Here is a 27,253-nt window from a genome sequence, read left to right on the forward strand (position 1 = left end):
CACACAGCTGGAAAGAAAGCATTATGTCTTCTTCTATGTCTCTCTCTTTTTTTTAAACCTGTCTCAGCGACCCCCTTGGATTTGTTTCTTCTGCAGATTTGTTATTTTTGTACTGTGCACTCACAGCACCTTAGCTTCAAGCTTGTCATCTTGTGTTTCTTGGACCTTTGCTTTATTAAACAATATGGTTAAGTGTTGGCATTTGTCTCCCTTTTATGACATTTTGCTTTTCTGTATAGTGCAATAAAGGGAAAGGAAATAAGCATGAAATAGAGGGGATATAAAACAAGAATGAGATGATGAACTTCAACACTGCCCCTGAGTCATATTTAAATTGCAAACATGTAGCAATATTATGAATAGCCCCCCCCCCCCCCCCCCCCCCACCCCTTTCTTTCTGTGTCTGCTCATATTTATTTGTGTATATTTGTTAGCTTGATGTGACAGATTATTGCACTGCATTCCTTCCTGTGTGGGAGAAGTAGAAAGGGTAATGGTATGTTATACTCACAGCTGAAGAAGTAATTCTTTATGTTTCTGTCGACTAGTATCAGTGCCCGGCCCATGCGTGTGCTATAGCAATCTGTGATTAGATCCTATTTTTGCAATGACTATTCATTGAACCAATGCTATTTTTGCAGTTGGATTCCCCTGGCTGCTGCTTTTTGTCAGTATTTGCATCCTTTTGATAATTACTCACTTCCTCCCTCTAGAATTGCAAAGTGTGAAAACTACATACTTATAAAAAGCAACACAAAGACGTGAGAGTCTCTGATCACTGTATATATATATATATGCATGTGTGTATTGGTGGGTTTGAGGTAATCGTTCAAAGCCTCATTTTGCTCAGGATGTGAAGAAAGAAGCTGTAACTCTCATGCAATCTTTGGTATGATGCCACTTGAGAATTGTAATTTTTGGTTTGCGTTTGTCCTTTTTGATGCTGATTAACATTAAAGATTTTTTAACAACACTCAGGAGACTCCGATGTCTGTTTTTCACGCTTGTTCTACAACAAACTGTCATTTTCTGCGCTCTTTTAAATTAATCCAGCACAACTGTCCATCTAGCTTCGATGACACTGACACACTTTCTGTGTTCTTAAGATCACACATTGGGATGATTCAAAATCAGTTTCGAGAGACAAATCTCAGAAGCCTCTGGGTCATTTTGACCATTTTTAACATTAGGGACATGGAAACCTATTTTACCTTGTTGCAGACGATGCTGTTTTCAAAAGCAGCTTGTTACTTTAAAGATGAATGCAATATAAATAGATTAACAATAGATTAGAAGCAATAAAAAGCAATCTGTTGCTTCACTTGTTAGAGTAAACACACCTCTGCAGTTAGCTTAGTCATACTTGTTAAACAGTCTAGGTTGTGTATCTAGCTGAACCTTTACATCAGTGCTTATGAATAGCATCTCCATCACACGGCTGGCAACAAGCTTGTTAATTTCCCTTGTGGTAACAGCTTTGGATGAACTAAAGGCTAGCTGCTGTGGTTTTTGGAGCTGCAGCACAGACATCATTCTTCCTGTCATCAGGACACCAGTGTTGCAGAGCTGTGCTTAGTTTGCAGGTATTTCTTCAAAATGTGAAAAAGATCTAATTAGCATCATGCAGACACTTGTGATCCCAGCAGAAAACAATTGTTTCCAAATGTTAAGGGTATTATGATCCTTTTCAGGCCTGTTAGATCCCAGATGGCCTCTGTACATGAGATTCTGAACCAGCTCTTTGTTTAGAGGAAGTAGGTCTCTGCTCCTAAAGAGTATTTTTTTTAACCAGAAACCAGTTTAAGCCGGTGGTGGAAGGAATCTTAACTACCTATGTTTAAATGCCTACCCTGCTTTCTCTAGTAATGCAACTAACCCAGCAGCTCCACTAGTCAGGAACAATTACTCGTTAATGGCAGCTCTTCTCTTAATGATCTGTGCACTTGGTGAGTTTCTAGGTTGTTATTTAAGTGCTCCCTTTTACTTTGATGGGCTAGAACAACCTTTTAGCAGCATTAAAAAAATTAAAATCAATGTCCATAATATATCTTTTAACTGCAGACTGAACATTTATGTGAACATTTGTGCCGGCGCAGAGTGTGCAGCTCAAAAATTCAAAAAGATAAAATTCAATCTTAAAAATCAGTTTGAATAAATCACTTCATGAATCACTGAAACGAATCATGAGACCTGAGGCTGACTACAAATCTTAGGGGAGAGGGAAGAGAGACTTGTAGGGCAGTCTTTTTCTGACGTGGCTAAGAGTAAAGCCAAAGGGGAAGTGGTAACTACACAAAGTCACAAATCCTCAGAACAGAATCCGATTTGAAGCATGACCATCTTTCTAGTTGACCCCAACACTCACTCTCTCACAAGTGTAGGATTAAATACTTCCCTCTTGTATGCAGCTCCATGCCAAGAAGTCGGAGGAAGTGACAAACATTGTGTTTGGGATTTCTTGTCACAGCAAAGAGAAAAATGCTGTAACATAATAACAATAACAGAATGACCACTGAAAAAGCAACCAACTAACTGATGACTTGTAAAACCAACACATCCTTATTATTCATTTCAATGAAAAGTATTATAAATAAACAGCTGTTAAATAGAAGCTATTATTTTTCTGTTTCTTAATTTAGTTTCAGAGTGTTTTGTAGGTCCAATCAGTGGGGTTAGGTTATTGTAAATTGACCATAGGTCACCATAGGTTTTACTCTCTGTTTTAGCCCTGTCTCTCTCATAATGATAGCTGGGATGGGCTCCAGACCAGCGAGGCCTGATAAGGATAAGTGGAAGAGAATGGATGGATGCTGAGTGATGCCCGACTGATGAGAAAGATACTGAAATACTCTATTGTTGCAAAACAGTCAATTTACATTTGCACACTTTACAGGAAAACTTTGAGATATGGAGAAATTCTGGCTTTGTCATACTAGGGAGAGAAAATTAACTTGCCTGTGTTCTTGCTTTGTCTGGTTAATCAAGCAGATGATAACCAGATAACAAGGCAGACTTGAAGCTTCATTCTCTCTCCAGTCTTTGTACTGTGCGTACGTATCTCATGAGGTGTCCTATATAAATATCCATGAGTATGTTTATTTCTAAAAATGTTTCCGCTAACATTAAGTCTGAGATATATTTAATGTAGTTTTGTGCTTTACTGTACAGACGCTGTTTTTAAAAGCATTTAGCTGGCCCAGCACGTTGTCTGGTCAAACAACAGCAATCAGTGTGGCCAATTTACAACAATACTCGGAGGTTAGATGTAATTCTTTATTTAGAACCACATGGATGGCAGATAAAAGATGAGGAACACAGTGTTCAGGACAGCAGCTGATGCTCTCTGTCTCTTCTGTCTCCTCTCTTTCTATCTTTCTGCTCTCTGTTCACCTGAACCACGACGCGAGGCACAGGCGCTGTTTGTCCTGACACTTGCTTGAGGCACCTCGAAAGGTCATGAGACGTAATAATAACAGCAGGGGGACATTCTGAATAATGATAGTAGACATTTATTATACAGGAGCACAAGCAAGCCCCTGCAGGGTTTGTGCTGGGTCAGTCATTTATGATGCTGGGCTAGGTTTCAGAAATAACCACATTTACACCAGGTCCTAATTATTCCCCGCTTGTCGCTTTACTACCTTAGGAAGCTGACATTATTGCCAAGCCAAGCTTTGGCAATCAGGTGAAATGAGGCTTTATTAATAGGCATTTTCATTTTCAGAAGCTTTCACACATGCTCAGATTTTTCTCTGCAATTCAGACCGCTTAGGCATGAGCAAACTGAGGCTCCTTAACAATAATTTCAATCATAGGTAATTCAAGAAAGACACTGAAGAAAATAGGAATGGAAACAAATAGATTCCTTTGTTTGCTTTCCTCTACTGTAACTGAGAGTCTGACTGATGCAAGAGAGAGTGACAGTGCCGTGAAGGCAGTGACAGAAACTGATGGGAGAGAGGCGCAAAAAGAGAGACGAGAGCCAGAAGATTAAGTGCAACAGTGAAAGACGGGCAAGAGCGTGAGGGTCTGTGTTAATGTCTGTAAAGTGAGAGTAAGAAACTGGGCAGTGAACGATTGAGAGAGGATGATCCAGCCAGAATAAAATGAAATGAAGGGATTAGAGGAGGGAGAGACAAATGGGACTGTCCAAGAACAGTCACTCTGGCAAAGTTTCATCAGCGTGAGAGAGGACTTGTCGTGCTCTGAGTCACAGCAGATGGCCAGCGCTATCAAGTGCTAATAGAGGTATGTAGCAGCCACTATTGGTGGTAAAACTCAACCAACCGAAGATTCTTCTGTGACGACACCATCTATTGTTGCTTATCTGGTGTCAAGTGAACAAGTAAACAATTTAGTGGCTTCTGGCAAATTCTAATGTCACTATTTCATCCTAAACACAGTTATAGTATATGTTACGTTGTTTACCTACCCAATTAAAACATATAGACAATAAAGAAATGGTAAAGGAAGCTTAGTCTTCTTCTGTATTTTATCTCACAAAGAATGTAAATCTCAGTTATAAATGGACAGATTGCTGTATGTGTCTGTTCTTTGCATTTTATGCATGAAGGTCCATGAAATGTACTTCTAATTGGACTGGTGTATTATTAAGAAAGTAAAGGAGAGTAATGTTGAGTTTGTTTATATTAGCATTTTGTTCTTTTTAATTTTAGTAATTAAAAATAATGCAACCTATTCTACTTATGCATTTATTGACAAGGATTATGCCACAGTGATAATTTTTAATCCTATGATGTCTTATCTAGTCTATCAAAGTGAGTACTAGTCACATTTTCCTCATCTGCCTGTCTGCCTGCCCTGAAAACCTATTATTGTTAATTAAAATTAAACAAAGGATTTAAGCTAGCTCAAACAATAAAGGCAAACTCTTTAGCGAATGACGATCAAGACCAGTATTAGATATTTGGCTATATTCTTTCATTTCAATCTAGGCTTTTACTTCCAACATTCTAACATGTGAAATTAGCTAACATTAGCTTGCATGCTAACTGATTACTAATGGCAGTATTACTATTCTTGAATAACACTAGCTAACCGTATCTAATTACAAATGGTAGGTTAACTTAGGCCAGTGTTAGCAAAGTAAATAAGACACATTATATTTAATTTTAACTGCAAAAAACTTATGTTACCTTAGTTGTGGATGACTCTCTAGCATCTGTTTTTAAATGGGTGACTTTACACCCTAGTGGTTAACAAAAACTCAGCTGACACAGTGGTAAAGATGCAGTTTTTGAATGTGCTCCATACAGTTTGTGGCACTGTGAGGTTGTATAAGAATAATCTCAGAAGTTATTTTTCTAATACTTCAGGAAATCTTTATAAGGAACTTGTTCATATGCTCCATAGTGCTGATCTAGCAGTACTGTTATGTCAGAGATAATGATAAATTGATGGCACGCAAACTAATTGATTTGAGAGGTCAATGTCTCAAAACCATGAAATATATTACTTAGCTGGTAAAAAATAAATAAATAAATAGCATGAATTCAATGAGACAAAATAAACAAAAGTGGAGCCAAGTGACAAGGAAACACAGAGCTTCTGGTGAGTCTTGGGTTACTCAGTAACACAAAAACATAGTTAGCGGCTATCTGGTCTGTAGCTGTCTTTGGAAAGAATGTATATCATTCATATTTATTCACTGCAATTTTGTTTCAATTTCTGGAAAACCCATAAATCAAATTATTAAAAAAAAATGCAATCTAGCAAGAAGCAGATAGTTATATTTAAAGTAAAAGCAAAACCTGTTGAGTATTTATAGAAACTGTCATTGAAAGGTACAGTAGTGACAGCATGAAGCTAACAAAAGAAAACAAAAAGGTAAATTTAAAATTAATCTTGACAGCAACATTTGTTTGAGCTCTTTCCATCTGAGGGATAAAAGACTGCTGCATCAGTAAATGAAAACAGCCATGAGAGCACTCTTTCAAATACATCTAATTTCTGCTGTAGGTACAAATTCCTTTGAGCTAAATGACGACTGTTCTGCTTTATGATGCTTGGCTCACATTACAAGCAGGATAGGGCCCTCACACACTGAGGCATGCTGCGTTTGAGGTGTGCCGCTGAAGTGGCTGTTGCACAAACCATTTGCTGTACTTATCACTTACTGTCCCACTATGTGGCATTCAGCAACACCCACTAATTATATGTCATGTTACAACATGTGGGACCCACAAAGAAAATTTCATGTTTATCCTGACTAATGCTGATTTTCTGTTGCTACTAGGTGGAGCTAGTAGACAAAATATTGACATTTGATCAAGAATGTCTTGGGCAGTGGTGAATGAGTGAAATTTACTGTGCTGTCACAGCCATGCAGTCCACTTAAAACTCACTTTTACTTTTAAAAGTAAGCAACATCAACATCTAAAGTTTATTCAGATGTAGATGTGATTATTCTGTTAGGACAGGGGTGGGCAATCTCAGTCCACGAGGGCCGGTGTCCCTGCAGGTTTTAGATCTCACCTTGGGTCAACATACCTGAATCACATGATTAGTTCGTTACCAGGCCTCTGGAGAACTTCAAGACATGTTGAGGAGCTAATTTAGCCATTTAAATCAGCTGTGTTGGTTTGAGGACACATCTAAAACCTGCAGGGACACCGGCCTCCGTGGACTGAGATTGCCGACCCCTGTGTTAGGAGAACAAAACATACAATTTCCTGTTCCCACTAAGTGGTGTTACATTGTAGACCCAAAACCTAATTTGGAAATTATAGAATTTTTATTGGGTTTAGGGCATGGCCTCAATAGGATTTTTTAAAAATATCACAGGGTGTTACATGGTTGTGCCAAATTTCATAAATCTACATTAAATACAGGAGTGGGGCTCTTTTGCATGATTTTTGTATGGGTTGCTATGGAGCTGTTTTAACTCCCCCCATATATAAGACCTGTAAAATTAATATATTTTTGCTAGTCTTAATTTCATCATTTTTCAGGCAGTTCATTGCTGTAAATAATGATAAAGAGAGCAAAGTGCTTGGGCATTATTGAATAAAAAAACACATATGAACTACATTTATCCAATTAAATGCAATGCTTACTAGAAAAAACATATTGTTAAAAAAACCAAAACAATATGAATCCTGCATTATGCTGTGACACACTAAAATGAACCCAAATGTTGCTCAGCTAGCACCGAAACTGTTTGAACTTGCTATGTAGACAAACAAATTTCACAAGTGAGTGCGTGTGTGATTAATGAGAAACTACATTTTTTTCCCTCTAAATAACACCAAATCAGAAAACGTTAAAAACCTGCATCATTTTCCTTGATTTATCTGCAAGAAATGCCATCATTTGCCCTCTGATTTATGCAGTTGTCTGTGATTGAATAAACAAGGCTGAGTTCCACTTCCTCCAGCAGTGCCGTTATGTGCTATTTATATTGCGGTTGTTTGGAGCATAATTTCGGCATTCCTCTTTGCACAGCAGCGTATTTGTGGCTGCAGGATGGTGCATTATGCATGGATGCCAATGAAACTTGTCATTAAAGTGGCCTCGTTTAGGAGTTCTGTGCTCTCTCTAGGCTAAAAAAGACTGAATAGAGATATAGAAAAACAGCAAAAGCTACATGCATTTGTCACATGGACGTGTAAATGATCAACTGTCAACTCCTGTGGAATATCCTTAATATTTCACTGTGCAAAGCATGTTACAGACTTCATGCATAAAACAGGCAGACCAGGTTTTGTAAAGATGTTTTATTGAGGTACGCGGCCAACCAACGAATTTGGGAAACATCCAAACACATACTTAACATTTTGAAGTCTTTAAGGTGTAAACAGTAGATGCTACGTGAAATTAGACACAATTCATGATAGCACATTTTTAGATGAGTAAAATCAAACTTCCAGTTATGCCGTGACAACATATCCCCGCTGGAATATGTTTTCAGGAGTGTGGTATTGTTTATGCTGCTGTCTCTCTGCCAACAAAGACCTTCATGGTGAAGTGAAGTCGCAGTTGAAGTATTTTTAAATACAACATCTACAGTATTACTATCAAGGAGACACATCTACAAAATTACAGCTTATTCAAATGACTCAAAATAAAGTGCTACTCTCGTGATGACAAGAGAAGCTTTTAAAGGAAAAAAATCACAGCTTCTAAAGGCTTCCACAAAAAATGCAGACTAAAAGGAATCAGCTAGATCCTTGTGCTCTGAAAAGGATGGGTGAACTAAAATGCGTTTTAATTTATTATTTAAATAATGCAGTCTGTCCTTCAGTTCTAGATTTCTTTCCTGATTTTCCACAAGCAAACTCAGGGACAAGGACTTTTTTTAAAAAAAGAAGAAGAAAGAAATGCGTCAAGTGTTTTAAATAAATAATGACTTAGTGCGTAGAACTCTAAGCAATCCAAAATGTACTGGTATTAAAAAATGTCTTGACTTTACGTCAGAACTGACCAGTCACATCAATAATATAAGGACAAAGGAGGCCAAACGGGGAGTGGAAGATGGAGATGACAGGCTGACATTTGATCAATGATGACTCGTGCACCCATGGGTACAACACTACCTGCATGTACACTGACTCATAATGGTTCAGCACTCGTGTCATCCCTTTCACTGCACAGCCTCCTACTCCTCCTGTTTTCCTGTGTCCCTCTAAGCTGTCAGTGAAACTCCTTGTCATGGTCAGAAGGAACCCCATTGTGCTGTTGTTTTTCAGGCAGACTGGCTACAGTTTTTTTTCCCTCTTGTTTCAAGCTCTAGTGAACATGTTAAAATTCTGGGCAACGCTTGCAACATCCCACTGAGGCTCTTCAGCAGGTCCCTGCAGAAACCGGCGGGTTTATGCCCACCGAGGTCTTTCATGCGAAAAACAGCAGAACACCTTCTGCCACTTGTAACTTCTAAACTTGGTAGATGTTGACATTTTTCCTCCTCAGTGGTCACAACAAGCTCCCAAACAACCCCCCTAGTCTTCCTAAAGAGATTTGCCTCCCTTTTAGCTTTGATTTCTTTTACCTCATCCGTTTGTACAATAGTAACACAACAGAATAAGGACGGTAGACAAACACAGCTGTGTCTCAAAAGTGGACAGACATAATAATCTATAAAATTTTACTTAAAAGAAAGGAACAATTTTCAGGCAATTCCTGGGAGTTCATGTTTTTGTTTTAAGGATAGTCGAAAAGGTAAACTCTGAGTCTTTGGGTAGATAGTGATGTTCACAGGGTTTGACAGACTTCCATACCAGAAATTAAAAGATGCTGGATAATTTTTATAGCATACTTTAATTGTCATTTCATAATGAAAAGAATCCGTTTTTGATTTTTGTGTGAAAAACCTCTTCTTTTTGCACTCTCAAATCATTGAGTGCAGTCGTAACTCAGCCAGAAACTACAGACAATTTTCAGATCTGGTGTATTCCTTTCATCTTATCCTGCCGTCTGTCTAAATGGCAGTAGCTTTCCATAGCTGGCAGTGGTTGTTCTTGGCAAGTGCCTATTGTTGTAGCAGTCTACACGAAGCTGATATCAGTCCCCAGGGCAGAGACCCTGAAATTAGCAGATAGGAATGAGACACACGGAGTGGGTAGAAACAAGAAAAGGACACTGATAGAAGCATCATGTTCCCATGACAGGATTCAGCCTCCTCCCACGCTGGTAGACGTCTTTTTGATGAGGAAAAACGAAATCTGAGCTGGCATCCAGCAGACATTTTAAAGCATTTTTGACCACCCTTGTCCACTAAACATCAATTTATTGGCTTTGAAAAGATAAACCTACAAGAGAACTAGAGCAGGGCAATTGCATAACTGCCCCCTCCATTAAAGGCTTACAATCAACCAGCTGAGCTGGAAACCATGTGTTTATGAGGGGCTGTGGTTCCAGATCCTTGCAGAAGTGTGTATTATGTTTTTAGTTTTTCTGTGTTTGGCTGACCAGTTGGAGAGGCTGGAGCAGTTGTTTAGCCAGGGGAATGAGGCAGAAGGGGGGTAGTTTTAAAATGGGTGCATCCCTGGGGAAAGTAGATGTGGAAAGATGGTGGTCTGTGCACAAAGGTTCAAATCTCCTCTATGGAATCAGCTGGGACCAGCCCTTTCTTCTTTCCACTGCTCAGCTTTAGAAACACCTCACCCTCTTCTCGTTTCCCCACACAAATCTAAAAGCAGGAGACAGAAAATAAGATGCTTTGTTTTCAAAGAGGAATCTAGAATAAAAGATTATTTTTACCACTATAAAAACTGTTTTTAAAAGAACGAATAATAACAGACCTTAAAAAATTTGAAAGTTATTGTGTAAACTGCCTATGGATTTTTTACTTGTGACTAAGCGCTATGAATTTTCTCTTTGTGTGTATATGAATAAAAATCAGTGGATGAAAACTGATTGAATGTGACCCTGAAGGTCAAAAAAACAATGTGGGTTTTCTTTCTAAAGGTCTATGCAATCTGGAAATGATGAGCCTTATTCATAGCAAAGACAAACAGACATAGATAATGCTGGTGCCAATCCTTTGATCGCTCTCTAACCAGGATGCACCCTACTTCTCACACAGCGTGTACTGGATTTGGCTTCAGTCCCCTGAAACCCTTCACAGGACAGATTTCATGAATTGAGAATTGGAATCCTATTATCAGTGTATGCTGGGTTGCCATTATAGCCTTTTAATGGTTACAATGAAAAAACAGTGAAGCTATCAACAAAAATAAATTAAGTCTCAAACCAGTATTCCAACATTAGTATACCTGGGATTCCCTCACAGCCATGTGTCCTCTCTCTCGGCCGGGATTACCCTGAATAACCCGCCACACTCTCTCTCCGGGTCGGACCCTTTGCACAAAGTTGGCAGGGAAAAAACCAACTTTGTCCCCACATTTACCCTGAGGAATGAACCAAAACAGTTCAGTCAGCATTTAAACTGTATCTGGATGCCAAGATAGCTGTCACAGATTCTTTAGATCTAGTTAACCCTTTAAGACCTACCATAGAACCAAGTCCGCCAGAGCTGATATTATATTTTTACATGCTGTAGAGCCATTTTTGGGAGCATTTCAAGTTGCTATACATCAATACAACCATTATAGCCCAAATTTTAATAATATTTATGCATTAAGTGCATAGTAACTACATAAATTGCAAAAAAGTGCAATAAACTACAAAAAAATTGAAAATTGTTTTTGTTTTTTTAACATATATTTCTAGCTAGAGAAATTTAAGAATCTTATCCCTCAAAACTGTAAATACAAAAAAGTTGCACAAAATAGTTTCCCACCACAGGAAATTTATTATTTGTGTCTTCATAGTTTTATTTTTTAAAATACACCAATTTTTATATACTGCAGGAAAAACGAAAATAAATATTATAGTGCAAATTTGCAAAAAAGCAGCATATGCATCAAATTAAAGTCTTTCCAGCAGTGCAATATGAGTCCTAACCATCCCAGAAACGACACAGAAAGTCATAAAGTCAAAGATAACTTTTAAAAACACCAGTATAGGCTCATGAGGCCCTGATGGTAAAAAAAACTACATTTCCGCAAAAATGACATCACTTCCGGTTTCGGGCAGGTAATGGCGGACATGCGAAAGTTCGCTCTGACGTCTATTCTAACGTAGGAAGTGTTACAAACAGCTGATCAGATAGGCAAAGCCTGTTTCTGGAATATTATGTTTTTGTTGCTGCAAGTGCTTTTTATGCAGTTTTTGCAAAGCTATATGTGGAAGGAAACCGTGACCGAGGACAAGCTGATGGCATAAGATGTAAGAACAACTCCTCTGGTTTCATGTGCAAAAAAAAATATTGCGCTAGCTTACGTGGTTGCAGTGCTACCAGGATTTAAAAATAGTTACGCAAAACAGAGCGTGCCCGCTCTGACCGGTTTTAAAGGGTTAATGAGATTGCGCGATGATAGCCTGATCTGCGCTTACTGGCCCACCAGACTGCACTCAACCCAAATTGTTAGCTGACAATCCAACTTGATTCTTTTTCTGATGGAAAATCTGGAGTTTTTCTGCTCCACTGTTGTCAAGTTCAATCTTAAAAGAAGATTGTTGGATATCTCTATATCAGGGGTCTCGAACTCCAGGCCTCAAGAGCCGGTGTCCTGCAGGTTTTAGATGTGTCCTTGATCCAACACAGCTAATTTAAATGGCTAAATTAGCTCCTCAACATGTCTTGAAGTTCTCCAGAGGCTGGTAATGAACTAATCATTTGATTCAGGTGTGGTGACCCAGGGTGAGATCTAAAACCTGCAGGACACCGGCTCTCGAGGACTAACGTTCCCTACCCCTGCTCTACATAATAAACTGCCTGGCCAAAAACCCCCAAAGTCTAATGCTAATATGTCATTGAACCGCATTTAGCTTTAGCTTTGATCAGAATTAGAATCACTTTGTAAAAAAACAAGGAATCTGTGATAGTGTCGCGCAAAAAAAACAAAAACAAACAGTAATGCAGATATAGAATGTATGATATTTACAGCACATAGAATTATACGTCTCTATATAAATATTAAAAATAAATACACAGACTACCCACAGATATAGAGATGACAGCGCGTATTCACTCTGGCATCATTTTAATAAAGCCATGCAGTGTCACAATATCTATTTCCATCCAGAACCGTGTATTGATGATGGGAGATTTGGATTTCTGTTTAAAGTATTCTCCATCACATCCCAAAGACGCTCCGTGGGGTTAAAGTCTGGTCTCTTTGGTGACCAATCCATGTGTGAAAATCCATGCATTTTCACAGTTGGAATCCCATGAATCCTGGCATTATAATCTTGGAATAGGCCCATGTAGTTTATCACATGGAAAAATCCATTGAAATACCTGCTCGTTCAGTATATTCAGGGAGTCAGCTGACCTTCTGGACACTTAAAACTGCTGTACCTAGACCCGACCAACTGAAGCAACCCTAGCTATTAATGCTGACCTAACAGGCTTGTCTGGTAGACACTATACATGATGAATGCATCACTACATCTACCTCTCTTATTACCTTGATGCACCCATCAGTCTGGAACAGGGTAAACCTGAAGTCAGACCACATGACCCTTTTCCATTGCTGAACCCAATCTTTTTATTCTCTAGCAAATTGAAGCCTTTTTTTCTGATTAGCTCTGGTAAGCGGTTTTCCTAGGGCTGCTAGTGCATATCCCTTGAATTCTCTTCGTATTATGCATGTGGAATTGCAATTACTTTTGCTATTAAATATAGCCGTGAGATGTACCGTTAATCTTTATTTGAGTTCACCAAACGTCTAAGTGACCACGATCGTTCAAGGTTTTTTTCCAACCACGTCTCTTCCTTGGATGATAGTTGGTTTTAATAATGCATTGGACAGTTCTCAGCCCACTTTTAGTAGTTTCAGCAATATCCTTAGTTGTTTTTCTTGTCTTCTTGAAACAAAGTAACATCTTTTCCATGACTGCAGGAAACATCCTCCAAAATGGTTGTTTAAGAAATGAGAAGCTACTCACTGCATTGGTCCAAGTAAAAAACAAAACAAAAAACTGTTGCCAGAAACGCATTATTCACTGCAGTAACTATCCAGTAGAAGGCAGGCAGTATATTGTTAAAGCCTTTTTAAAGTAAAGTCCCCCAAAATGAGTCATTTGGCACCAAATATTCATTCATACTAGTTTTAAACAGTTTTTCAGTGAAGACTGACTGATAAGAACTGAACACTTTTATATCTACCGCTTCCATCGCATAACAGCAAAGCCCAAATGAACTTTTAGTTATTTAGTAGTATAATTGAGCAGGCACCTTTATTGTTATACCATCATAAACAGAAATGAGAAACAATACTTTCTAAATTAAAAAATCTGCCTCATGTGTTGGCAAATGACCCCATTTTTGCTGTTTGTATAAAAAGGATGAAATGTTTGTTTTCCACGTGCGCACACGTAAACAACAGATTTCGTCCTTTTCTTGCCAGTGATAACTGGGTATACCTCATTATGCAGCAATGTTTCACAGTTTAACACCCTCTGCCTCAGGTGTTGATGTGTTTATTGAAGTGATTCACAAACTATACATTAGTAATGAACAGATGATTCACAGATTATACATAATTTAAAGGTTTCTTGGAATGAATATGTTGATGTCCTGCTCCGCTCTGGGTTACGTAAGTTCAAGCGAAAACTATGCTCACAGAGTGTACGCTAAATCTGCACTCTGGATGCGTTATCCTTCTTCGTGAACTGAAACACACGGGCGCACACACAAATGCACATTTATTTCCATTGGGAGTTAGTGAAGCTCATTACAGACTCAGTAAGGGCCTCTACGCGGCTGCAACAGTAGCCAAGTTCATTATGTTAAACTCTTTTGGTAATTTTCAGAGGAAATTATGTTCTATTTTTGTCTGTGGCTCCTTACATGTTTGCGACAGGCAAAAATGGGGCAGGTGTTTTGCATTAAAAGCTTGGTTTAAAGACCTTATTTAACACATGCGCAGTATGAATGCACGTACACACACATAAACACACACACACTTCTGAGAACTTGGGGAAAATAAAACACAGCACACACCAACATCACCAGGTATGCACCAACTAGCACACACAGATGTTTGCAAATGATTTATTACCCACCTTCCACCACTCCTCATTAGAGTCGTCAGTGACCTGCACCCGATCACCAGGTCTAAAAGAGATAAGACAAGAGAGAAGATGGGAAAAAAGGGCATGAGAAGGGAGGTAATTGGGGTGGAGAGGAAAAAGAGACAGGGAGACAATAGAGGGAAACATGATGGGAAAGGCAACGGAGTAGAGGGGAAGAAAGGAGAGCTGATTGCAAGCACTAAATATTACAGTTATCTAACTGCCACAGAAAGCTGTAGTGTACCCGTGGTAGCAACATTGTGGAGGTTAAAATGTGGGTGAGTCTTTGTGTCTCGCTGTAGAGGTGACAGAACAGCTGAAAACAAAGTCATGAGGTCTACATGAAATATAACTCCATAGTGTCTGCTGCAGCAATGAAGGCTAGGCCTGATCTGCAGCCAGCCTGGCCTGCATACTAATGATGCTACCAATTTTTGATGAGACTTCTCTACACGTACACAGTATGCCTGCTGTCCTAGATATACAGGGAGAAGCTGTCCCAATTGCATTTCTGTGCGTTCTGTCTCCCTGATGTCTGCATTCACAGCTGCCCTATATGATCATGGTATACACACACACTCACACACACACACACACACACGCACACACACACACTACCATGTGAGTCATATTTCTTAGGGGACTGGTACAATTCTGCTCATGCAGCATCTCAAATGAGCGCAAATGCATCCTTTATAAAGGTTTTCAGTGCCCAAACGTTTTTATATATCCTATATTGTGTATCTAACTAAGCATTTATATCTATATTGTATATTTCTAACAGTAGAATTAGCAGTTTCCTGGTAGTAATAGATAGTGGTTCTAACTTAACAATGCTAGTATTTTTATACCTTTACTGTTGCTATTTCAATTTTTAAATATTATATTTTACATGTACAATATTTCCTGACAATATGGAGGGCATCAGAAAGAGCAGATAGGTTTCTTTGTAAAAATCCTCACAGTGCCTAGTGGTGAGATTAGCTGCTATTCAGTCTCAAAGAAATCTATGAAAAAAGCTACTCAGAGATGAAACGCAAGCCACTACATATGTATTATCATTGTAATAAGTACAAATGTTATCTAAATTCCATCCATTTCTTTCCATCTTTTCATTTTCTTTCAACCTCTCCCTTGAGAAGATGGCACAGTGGGTCATCTGCCTCCATCTCTCCATCACTACAACCATAAACCTTCTCTGTAGTCTTCCTCTTTCCCTCCTGCCTGACAGCTCCATATTCAAAATCCTTGGTCCAATATAACCAATATGCTGTTTTTCTTCTCTGTTCAAACCCTCTCAACCTTGTCTCCAAACTGCTCAACCTGAGCGTTCCCTCTGATATACCCTCTGATATATTTTCCCTCCATACAGTCCAAACAAAAATGTTATCTTCAACTTTGCCACCTACAGCTCTTTTTCCTCTCTCTCAAAACTATACATCACAACAGGTTCACTCTTGCTGCTATCTGTCTGTCACATATCACTCCTGACACTCGTCTACACCCACTCCCGCTTCTTGAACTCTCTTTTTCACCCCTCTTGTCCACTGTCCATGACTTTGGATGGTTAACTCTAGGTATTTAAACTCATCCACCTTCACTACTTCCCTCTAATTCACACAGATATTCTGTCTTCCTTATCTCCGGATCACACCTCTACCTCTCTACCTCTGTCTTTCTCCTCCTCCCTACTCTTACTACAGATCACAATGTCATCTGTGAACATCATAATCCGTGGAGACTACTGTCTGACCTCATCTGTCTTAACCACTTATCCTAAAATGATTGAAACCAGCTGGGGTGGAGCACATCCTGGCTGAAAGCGGGAAAGTGGCGGGGTACATCATGGACAGGTTGTCAGTCCTTACAAATCAAATCCAAATAAATGTAAATCCCCCCAAACCCACTCATTCTCACACTCTCTGTGTGTTTGTGAGCCATTATAGTCAAACCACCCATACTCATCATCACTACAAATATAATACACACTGATTAGATAACTGAGATTCTGCCCACATAAAAATCATATTTTTTTAGGTCATTAAACTATCAAATTTCTGATAATAATTTTTGCAGAATTCATATCCATGTACTGGTTTGTTAAAATCGACCTGTCCGGAATATGGTACATGTTTTGACTTCTGCCATCCACAATGGTCTGATCTTACTTTCTTGTATTTGGGCTTTAACTTTGACAACAGCGCTCAGCTTTCTCCATCTGTTTTCTCTCTTTCTCTCTCTGATAATCTTCCGCTCTATGCCATTTCCTCTCATGCATGTCCTCCCTTTCATCTCTCAGTTGTTCAGTGTCTTTATCCCCTTCCCTGCTGGGAACACAGCTCAGTCACTAGTTCTGCGTGGGGACAGTGATGGGCTTTGAGTTTATAATTAGTCGTCCTTAAGGGCGCCCTGGCACCGTCCTTTGCAGATGGTGGGGACATTTTCATCCTGCAGGAACAACAGCCGGGGCAAAACACGAACAAAAACCGACCACATTTGCACACGCAATGCTAAAAAAAAAGCAATTGCACACAAGCACTCCTGGACATGCACACGCATATAGCTATAAAAATCCTTGCACATAGTCAGGTTGTTTTGCTTTTACTCACTGTAGTTCCAGGTCATTTGGTTCCTGAGGCAGAAACTTGTAGAGCGCTACATAGGTGTGGATAGAGTGGACTTCAATGCGCTTGGGCACCTGGTTACAGGGAGATGCAGGAAGGGGAGGCAGTGAGACAGAAATACACGCTTGAGGAATAGAGCAACAAGGGATGAAAGTATGTACAGGTGGATTAAACAGAGCGGTACCTTCTCCTCTGCAGTCTGAGTTTGTTCACTGCTCTCGTCTACCTCCTTTTCGATCTCTGGCTCGGGGATAGGATCATCTGGAATCAGCGAGAAAATGTCTTAAAAGTCGCTAATCACACACATAAGCACTCATTTTATTGTTTTTGTTTTTGCTTTTTACAAGCAGCCACAGTAATTCTCTCTCACGCACAGAAAGTTATGCGCGACACAACATCTGCATAGACACACATAGGCAAGGGCATGCAGCACATGTGCATATCCACATACATCAAGGCACAGACACAGAGACGTCTTTACCCCCTGTCTCCTGAGTTAATTCTTCCTCCATGCTGGACTGTCTCTGTTGCCTCTCCTCTCCTCCCTCCCCCTCAAATAAGAACATAGAGAGAAAGCAATGAAATATCAGCACCAGGAGGCCAGAGAGGATGCATTTGACAGTGGGTGACCTTGTTGTCAGTCAGTATGCTGGAAGTTCATGTATTCAACGGGTTTCAGAGATACCTGCGGTTCGCAAAATGTGAACATTTTACATTTTAGCAAGCATGCACATTCTTTTCAGTGGAGAAGTTAGATGTGAAGCTTTCTATCAGTCTCAAACGTGTTTAAACAGACAACATTTTTGCAACATTTTGGTGAGGCGAGGTGTTTGGGCCAATGTTGAGCAGCAGTAAACATCTCTTGGCTGTTGCTGTTTATAAGCTGCACACAGATCAGTCTCAAATATTTGTAGCTGAACTGTTACTTTCCGATATCGCAACATTTATTCAGGGTTTACAATTTTGATTTAGATGGCTTGCAGCTGTTTTTCAGAGGATTCGGAGAGCTTTTTGAATTAGTCTCCATGTTTATATTATGACTAAAAGAGGTAGCTAAGAAGACAAGAATATTGTTATGTTAAAGATTTTCTTCCAATTTAATGGCTGTTCTGATAATACCTAATAAATCTGAATCTAAAGCATTTGTAAATGTATTAACTCTTAATAATTCAATAAAAAACCATATGCACCCTTTACAAAATATGGCTTAACAAGGCAATGTCACTGTCAGTTCTCTTAATATAATAAGTAAGTTGGCTAACGGACCAGTGTCGTTTATTGTGTCAAACACACGGGACTGAACTGTCCTCTACCCCCACCCACAGGCCTATGATGTCATACCAAGCTGCGCGTTGGTGATTCTGACAAACTGCCAAAACTGGAGCGACTCATCTGTGCCAAGGACGTCCCGTAGCGCAAGGCGGCATACACAGGGTCTACTCGCATCCGCGGCGCCTCTGAAACCACACACAGACACGTAAATTATTCACTAAAAGACTTCGGACACACTACAATCAGGGCTACACGCTGAGATTACACTGTACATCATGACTATTGTGCCTGTGCCAATCTGGAGGAACCAAGGGGTTTAAATATAACTGCTGTAACAGTCAGTCCTGAACCAAAGTGGCCTACTTTAGATCTGCGAGGACAGCAGCCAAAAATTCAAAAGAAAATGAAGACATTCCAATGAATTAACATGCTTTGATTTATTTAACTTAGTGGCAAGAGATGTGTCTTAGTTTAATAGCTTTAACAGATGTGACACTGTAGAAAGAGTAGAAAGGGAATAAGAGACGAAATATAAAATATGGAAATCTTCTGAAAGTCTTCGCTGCTGCATTTCATGTAGACAGCAGTGCTTGGGTGCTATCACACTATTTCTGAAGTTTGGAATTAGATTTTTCAGCTCTTTCCCCATCCAGCTCAACGGAAGAAGGGTAGAGGGATTTTGCTGCAGGGCCAGATGTGTCTCAGTGTGCGTGTGCCTGTGCAGGATGAAGTTGAAATCACCTGTAGTTTCATACTAAAGTCATTTCTTCTGTATACAGAAGAAATTGTGCAGCAATGTGTTATTTAGTATGATTAAGTCAGGTATTTAGAGTCGATAAAGCTCATTACACTGACTGAAGACGGTATTTCTGCAGAGAGAAGTTAATTGCAGATGAGTAAATGATGGGATGGGAAGCCAAGCTTAGAGACTCTACACTCCACTGCTCCATATAAATAATTATTATTATTTTTAGATCCTTAAGGTTCCTTTTGAGCCTGGAAGGAGAGTTTTTGTGTAAAGTAGCTTCAGGTCTGTTTTTATTATCCATCCATCCATTCGCTTCCGCTTATCCTTTTCAGGGTCGCGGGGGGCGCTGGAGCCTATCCCAGCTGTCACAGGGCGAGAGGCAGGGTACACCCTGGACAGGTCGCCAGTCTGTCGCAGGGCCAACACACAGGGACAGACAACCATTCGCACTCACATTCACTCGCACATTCACACCTAGTGGCAATTTGGATTTTCCAATTAACCTATTCCCACAAACTGCATGTCTTTGGACGGTGGGAGGAAGCCGGAGTACCCGGAGAGAACCCACGCAAACACGGGGAGAACATGCAAACTCCACACAGAAAGACCCCGGCCTGATGGTGGAATTGAACTCAGGACCTTCTTGCTGTGCGGCAACAGTGCTAACCACCGTGCCACCGTGCTGCTGTTTTTATTATAATGTTGTTAATTATCAGTTAACTGATAACATTCTGACCCGAGAATATCATCAGTATCAAGTTCTCTTTGGCAGATTTAACCTTAACGTTTAAACAGAGAAATCCTTTTCACATTCATCACATATGAATCATCACTGCAAGACTGCAACGAGACCGTTAAGTTCCCGCAACTACCAGACTCATAAATGAGGTTTAATACGAGAACAGTAAATTGTGGCCAGGAGGTACTTGATGGGAAATTAAGGGGGTCTGTGAGTAAATACAAAATGAAAACTGTTGTCTGATATGAATGTGTGTAAACATTTTTACCAAGCCTTTTGTTAGCATAATTATGAGCACACTGTGTAATGTGTGATTGTGAGCTTGGCAGGTTGCACTCTCAGCTGGCCCTGGCAAAGTCCCAGGCATCATGGTGCTGAGCTCGAGGTGATGATGGAGTTGTAGGTTCATTGTACCCTGACTCATGAGTACTACAAGCAAGTGACAGCGTGGGGCGCCGACCCTGATGTGAGTCATGCATTACGGCAGATGACCGTGTCACGTTCAAAGGTGTTCTTCCAAAGGTATGACAAAGAAAAATGAAGCTGCATTTCAGCGGTGACAATAAAAGAAAGAACAAATTTAAGCACTTTGGTCCAGTGGTTGTAAAAGCAACTCGTACCACTATGATTTGGCCTTGAGCGGACAAACACTGACCTGAAAACTGATTAAAAATATAATTTTCTTTGAAATTTATTCCCAGCATTTGCTGAATGAAATAAGGTGGATGTTCGTGAATTTGGGGTTACTATCAATCAAAAAAGTGGGCAGCATTTCAATGTTTATGAATTTTTAAACATGCAACTGTGGTGCCTATCTATCCTCTTCACCAGTCCAAGGATATACAGCACAACTCATAAACAGAGATATAAAAGCATAAACATTAGAACTTATAAATATTTATTCACATACTTTCAGCGTAGAGACGGTCCATCAGCCTCCAAGTGAAACTGAATTTGTCTCCTTCTCTTTATCTTTTTCCACTTCACATTCGTCCGTTGCCAGGTGAGGTGAAGACATTTCTGGTTTTTATTACATTACAAGCAAAAGTGCAAAAAAAAATAAAATCGAAAAATCGAAAAGTAAAACCCAAAAGGCTGGACAAGAGCAACGTCACGAAACAAAAGCACAGGGACACAAGCAAACCCAACCAGCGGACTCACTCATACAACCACATGCACACTCGGACTGCGCTCACCTTGGCTTGGCTGAACTTCCTTGACGACAGCCAACTGGTCATTGACGAGCATCGGCGAGCTGAAGTTTCGCTTGAATGCTCCCGACTAATGGAGGGGAGAATAGAGCACAAGGGATTTTATCAGCTGCCATAACTCCTTGTTTATAGACTCAACACATAGCTCAACATATATCTCTTTGTAGTGCTATTTGAGCATTCATACAGAACACGTACAAAATGTAAGTGAAACAATTAACTGGGCTCACTCGCTCCAGGAAAGAACAAAAGAAGCAAAGCCACGTATGAGCTCTCTGCTGCCAATCATGAACAATAAATTCACTCAACCACTACTTGTGGCCACATGACTTAGACACAGACACGGACATGTGATTCTCCGTGTGTATGTGTCAGCACGACTGCAATTTCACACCAAATTAAGCACAGTGAGAGTTTCAGCTGAGATATCGGTTTGTCTTTGCCTTGACTTGCAAATGAGCCACTCACTTTGTCATATTATGTTGAAGAGAGAAACACTCAGCGGATCAAAGGCAATAAGTGGCTACCTTTGTTCTCCACAAACACACCCAGATTGTGCTCCGATGATATTTTAGCTTTCGCTGCCCTCATCGTTCCCCTACCTTTCCCCCTCTCTGTTTGTGCACTGCTGTCAAACTGCACTGAGCTCTCTTCAGCACAGCGCTCTTAAAATTTTCCAAGTGGCTCTCAGAAGGTCTCGCCTCCTGCTGCATGCTAATGCCCTCTGCTTTACACTAGAGGATAAACACAAAAGCTGTGTCTGAAATCACTCCCAATTTTCTGCCTAGTGAATCATACTCACCTTCTGCCGTTGTCCTTCAAACAGTCATAATATTACATTTTTCATGATAACAAAAAAAAAAATCCACAGTGTAACATCTAACCGTTACGCCGCAAGTGTGTGAAATACTCTTTATGTAAGCAGTAGTAAAGAAAATTAACATTGCTAATGATGGCCCTAAAAGGATGGTCCAATGATTAATTGTTTTATTTCAGTAGCATCAGCACTTCACAGCTTCAAAACAGCACTTTTTCTTCTGCCATATGCATCTGTGTTTTTTCAGCAATTTAACTGAAACTGCACATATGGTGAGCAAAAATGACTGCCTGCAGGTCAAGAGTGTTTCAGTGTTTATACGTGTGAGTCTGTTTGTTGGTGTAATAACCTAAATGTGTTTGATGTGATACAATACTGATTCATCTGTGGGGTTTTTTTCCTTTCCCATTAACGCTGTACCTAAAGCTATTCTATTAAAAAAATTAAATTAATTGCAGCGCGCACAGGGTTTTGTGGTCAGGTTTTCAATTCATGCTGTGTTGGTAATATGACAAAACAATGATTGGAGTTGTGAAACTGAACATCAGATAACAAATCAGAAAATAAAATGTCAACCTCTTAACAATTTACACATTTTAGTCACTTCTTTGTCGCAAATATGTGAGTATGTTGAAACATGACTCGAAAAAAAATTCCCTAAATGTCTTCTATGTTAATGGGGTCCACAGCATGAACACCTTGCATATTTCCAGTTAACGGGACTCTTGTAGTCCTACGGATCACTCTAGCTTTGCACTCTCCTGCTTTGATTAAGAGAAATAAGGAGATGAAATAAATTGCATATATGGAGGTTGTTTCATTGCCCCTCTGGGCCTCTATGCAGGCCTGTGAAAAACTAAGTAGAGCCCATGATTCAATTGCTTGTGGAACCACCTTAAGCAGCAATAACTTGAAGTAATTGTTTTCCGTATGACTCTATTAGTATCTCGCATCCATGTGGAGAATTTTGTCTCACTCTTCTTTACAGTGTTGCTTCAGTTCATTGAGGCTTGCGGGCATTTGTTTTTCGCACAGCTTTCTTATGGTTCCCTTAAGGTCTGGGCTGTGAATGGGCCACTGGAATGCTTTCATTCTTTTCTTTTTCAGCATTTCTGTTGTAGATTTGCTGCTGTGCTTGGGATCATTGGGATCATTGGGATCATTGCTCTGTTGCGTGACCTAATTTCAGTCAGACAAGTGGGCTCACATTTGACTCTGGAACACTTTGATATACGCGCGAATTCATGGTTGAGTCAATAACTGCAAGGTGCCCAGGTGGCTTCAATGGCTACAAAACAAGCTGTTCACCACCATGCTTGATAGTGGGTTTGTGCTGATATATCCAATATATCAAATATAAGCCATCCTGCCATGTTGATTTTAGAGAGAATAGGCTTTATTGTGGCAATCTTCCAAAGAAGCCATACTTGTTCAGTCTTTTTCTAATTATACTGTCATGGAGTTGAACATTTAATGTGCTAACTGAAGCCTGTAGAGTCTGAGATGTAGTGTTTGTTTTTTTTTCTGATTTTTTAAATTTCTCTTGGAATGAATTTGCCGGATTTGCACTCATTGAAAAATTGCAGCTTTGTTTTAAACCCACCTGAACGTTCCAGACCAGCAAACTGCCAAGACTTCTTTTAAACTGCTTTATGGTGATTATCAGTTAATTAAGTACACTTAGTTTTCCACAGGACTACACAGAGTCCCATGTCGGTGTGTCATCTGGCTGTATGTTAACACATTTATTTCAATGAATCACTGAAATATTTGCTTTCTTGCCAAAAGTGAACACGAGAAGTAATAAGTAGCCATTCTATTCTTGCAATCCAGACACAAACAAAGCCAATGCTACTTTTTTATGTTTCCTATTCATTTCACAGAAGATGGTTTATCATAGCAATAGCCTGGCATGAAGGCTATTGCCTTGGAAAAACGTGAAAGCAACAATCACTTTCCACTGAAGAGTGCTAAATCAGGGACAGAATCAGTTTAAAAGAGTTGAGCAGACCAAAGTGTGCAGTCAGTGACTATGCTGAGAGAAACTCTCAATGCTATAAATGAGGGCAACATCAAACTCTTGGTGTGTGTATTTCGCACCTTCCCGTGACACGGCTGCTGCGATAGTTCTGAGGTGCACCACAGGTGAGCAGCCATCTTGCACGTTTTACACCGTAGAGCTTGTTTGGAGTTTCCTGCAGAGTGGGATAAAGAAGAGAGAATGAAAGCAGGGGACACCGACATTGAAGTCACAAAAAGAAAAAGAAATCAGCAGGCGACAGATGTGCACTCGGCAGAAAGTGCTAACAGAACAAAGTGGCCCTTAGATCATATGTGCAGGTTTTTCTCTGTTCAGGTGGAGAATGAAATCAAACCCTGTCCCAGTTTTATCAGGCTGGCACTGCAAACAGAGCTCACACTAACAGCTTCATAATGAACAGCTCTTCTTGCAAAACAACTTAGAGAGATTGGAAAGCAGCTGGACATATTTCAATTATAATCGATTTGGCATTGAGTCATTTACGTTTGTATTTTCAAATGTTTGAGAGCTAAAGTCTCCCGAGACTCCAGTTGTTTTCTTCCCATTTGTTATATGTTTAAAAATCCTCTTTTCGTGTTTTAGGGATTAAGGAGTTGAGTCCTTATTATCCTAGAAAACAAAGATCACTGATTTCTGAATTTGTCACAGATGGGGATTATATCGACAGGTCTGTATTAGAGCAGAAACAACAAGAAAAATAGCGGTTTTAGAGAGAGAAATAAAATGAGTTTAACAGCTTATGAGAAAGAGGCTACACTTTGTTTCGGGACTGCAGAGGTAAATCTAGAGCGAAGTTATGCGTTACATAAATAAACCTACTAAGGATGCAAAAATAAATTTTCAAAAAACTGCACAGGAGCAAACACGGGGGAGCAGGTTGGAGACTATAATCAATCACAGTGACAGGGAGTAGATTTAGCAGAAATACTAGAAGCTAGTAGCACTTAGAGGTGGCAAATCAGAGACAAAAGCAGTCGCACATCTGCACCAGAGCTGTAGCAAAGTCCAGATCTAATTGAATGACTTAAATCGAGGAGAGAAAAAAAGAAGGAAGCAGTGAGGTGAGATTTAAAAACTTCACTTTTCTCAGGAAATCATGATTATTTTGTTTATTTGCACCACTTCAGGTAATTGAGCACCTTAAATATGCTTGTTTTCTGTCTGATATGGAGCTGTACGAGAAGACTGACACCACATTTATAGTCTCTGTGCTTTCAAATATGCAAGGGTCTGCATGGATTTAAGTGAAGTAAATTTAATGGTGAATGGAAAGTTCCACAATTGTCCAGATGCACTTGCCCACTTCCCTACTTCCAACTAGATTTGGAAAAAAAAAGAAGTAAGACCAATTACTTGTCCAAATTTGCTTGCTTGTTCATATGACCAACTCTCTCATCTTTACAGGAAATTGAAAATCACATAAGTGGTGATACATCATAGATCCTGAATAATAATTTTACACAAAATTCAAAGTTTTTCATCTAAACTCTTCAGTCTTTAGTTTTCATGAGTAAGTGTATCACCAAAGACCATGTCCAGTGAGAATATCAGGCACCTTACCTACTATCATGTGCTTGCAATGCTGGCAGTTGGTGGGCTTTCGAAAGATGTGGTCCTGGAAACAGTGGGTAATCTGGGGTCGGGGAGGCTTGACGGGGAGTGATGGAGAAAGGCTGAGTGAGGGCGAGTGGGAGGAGATGGAGGGGTTGGGACTGCGAGATGGTGAAATTGATGGTGACCGGTCACCAACAAGTGGGGAGCCAGGCATCAGAGGGGGGGACGGAGGCGGCGGGTCAGTGATGAAATCCTGGGGCAGGCGGGCATCGCTGTAGGACCTTTGGAAGAAGTTCTCCACGCTCTTACTGCGCATCATGGTCTTGAAGGACAATGAGCGTTTTAGTCTCTGGAGCTGCACCCACGGACACACATCGACAGACATGGGGACAAAGAGAATGCATTAAAAATAAACATGAGATAAGCAAGAAGCAATAACAAATGTCCAATGTGCCCTCAAGACAGCACAGGCAATATCCCGGAATCCATAAACACCACACTCTGTTCAGATCAGTACACCTTAGGGAAAGAAGTTGACTCATGTAAAGCAATATCACCTCATAAGGAAACAACACATTAATAAAAGAGCTGCCTGTCCCCTTCTGCGAGATCGAATTCATATTTTTAAAGGGGTGCTTGTGCTTTTGGTTGAACAAGATAAGCTTTTTCTCTTTGAGAACACCCAGCATCTTAGATTGAGCACTGCTGTGCGTATAAATTGTACTCGCTTAGTGGTAGTGACAGAAGGACTCTTGTGATAAAACAAAACAAGAGTTTATTCAGCCCGATCATCTATCAACAACCCATCACCAGGGCCCTTAAAGTGAGCGCCATGTGGCCACTAAAGAGGCAGTGAGCACAAGTGGTTGAACTCAAACACCAACAACATGTGTGAATACACACAGGTAAAGGGTTATTATGCAGCACCCAGTCTTTTATCACAGAATAATGGTGCTTTATGTACAACGTGTAGTTTGGCATCATGAAAAAAGCAAGGACTACCCTGAAAAGAGCATTGTCTGGATTGTAAGAATAGCTGCTTTAAAGCCTGCACATATTGTATTATTAAGCATCAATATGCAGCAAGGTCCCCCTGTAGATGTGCAAGTTGCCCGTGCCATCGAAGCGAATGGAAACCCATATCAGTACAGATCTTCTGAAGTTCTGTACAAAAGATAAAGAAAGTTGATTAGGAAGATTAGGAAAATGAGAAATAAGTGTGGCAATTCATATCTGCAAATATCTGTAAACATTCATGAAAAATACATGCCAATGCAGTATAGGAGACAAATCCAGATGCTTTAATATTATAACAAACTTGAAAGTCAGTATGTGGTATGGCCCGAGCTCTAGTTTTCTTGTCATTTCTTTAAGTATTCTTCAGGAAATGTTTCTCTGGGCTTTTTTAAGGACGTTTGAAGCTCTTCTTTGGATGTTGGCTGCCTTTGGTTCCATTCTCACTCAAGATGATCCCACTCTGTTTCAGTAATGTTAATATCCAGGTTCTGGGGAGGCCAATCCATGACTGGTGGTGCTCCAATGTTTGTTTTTCTGTCCAAGTATAGTTTTACTGCATTGGCAGTGTGCATCGGATGCATCTCTCAGGTGCTCTGTCAGGTCTTTGCTTTCTTCAGGACTTTGTGTTC

The 27,253-nt window shown here is 39.9% G+C and overlaps 1 protein-coding gene across 3 annotated transcripts in view; it reads right to left on the minus strand.

Annotated features, from left to right (window-relative positions):
* Positions 1 to 7,749: 7,749 nt before the first annotated feature.
* Positions 7,750 to 27,253, minus strand: part of LOC102789724 (SH3 and cysteine-rich domain-containing protein 2-like) — a 28,235-nt gene continuing 8,731 nt past the window's right edge. Inside the window, exons 2-11 of one of the 3 annotated variants that reach the window (XM_006798258.2) lie at positions 25,614 to 25,962; positions 24,113 to 24,207; positions 21,181 to 21,265; positions 18,567 to 18,682; positions 17,707 to 17,776; positions 17,410 to 17,486; positions 17,211 to 17,299; positions 14,593 to 14,644; positions 10,734 to 10,868; positions 7,750 to 10,147 (exon numbers count right to left, since the gene is read on the minus strand). In XM_006798258.2, the coding sequence (XP_006798321.1) occupies positions 10,049 to 10,147; positions 10,734 to 10,868; positions 14,593 to 14,644; positions 17,211 to 17,299; positions 17,410 to 17,486; positions 17,707 to 17,776; positions 18,567 to 18,682; positions 21,181 to 21,265; positions 24,113 to 24,207; positions 25,614 to 25,962 (1,167 nt within the window). In that variant the 3' untranslated portion in view covers positions 7,750 to 10,048. Of the gene's footprint in view, positions 10,148 to 10,733; positions 10,869 to 14,592; positions 14,645 to 17,210; positions 17,300 to 17,409; positions 17,487 to 17,706; positions 17,777 to 18,566; positions 18,683 to 21,180; positions 21,266 to 24,112; positions 24,208 to 25,613; positions 25,993 to 27,253 lie in introns of those variants that run through there. The other 2 variants (XM_006798259.2, XM_087840357.1) reach the window with 2 other exon arrangements.

This window comes from Neolamprologus brichardi, chromosome 4, assembly GCF_056152115.1.
Source record: "Neolamprologus brichardi isolate AB-2024 chromosome 4, ASM5615211v1, whole genome shotgun sequence".
Lineage (NCBI taxonomy): Eukaryota > Metazoa > Chordata > Actinopteri > Cichliformes > Cichlidae > Neolamprologus > Neolamprologus brichardi.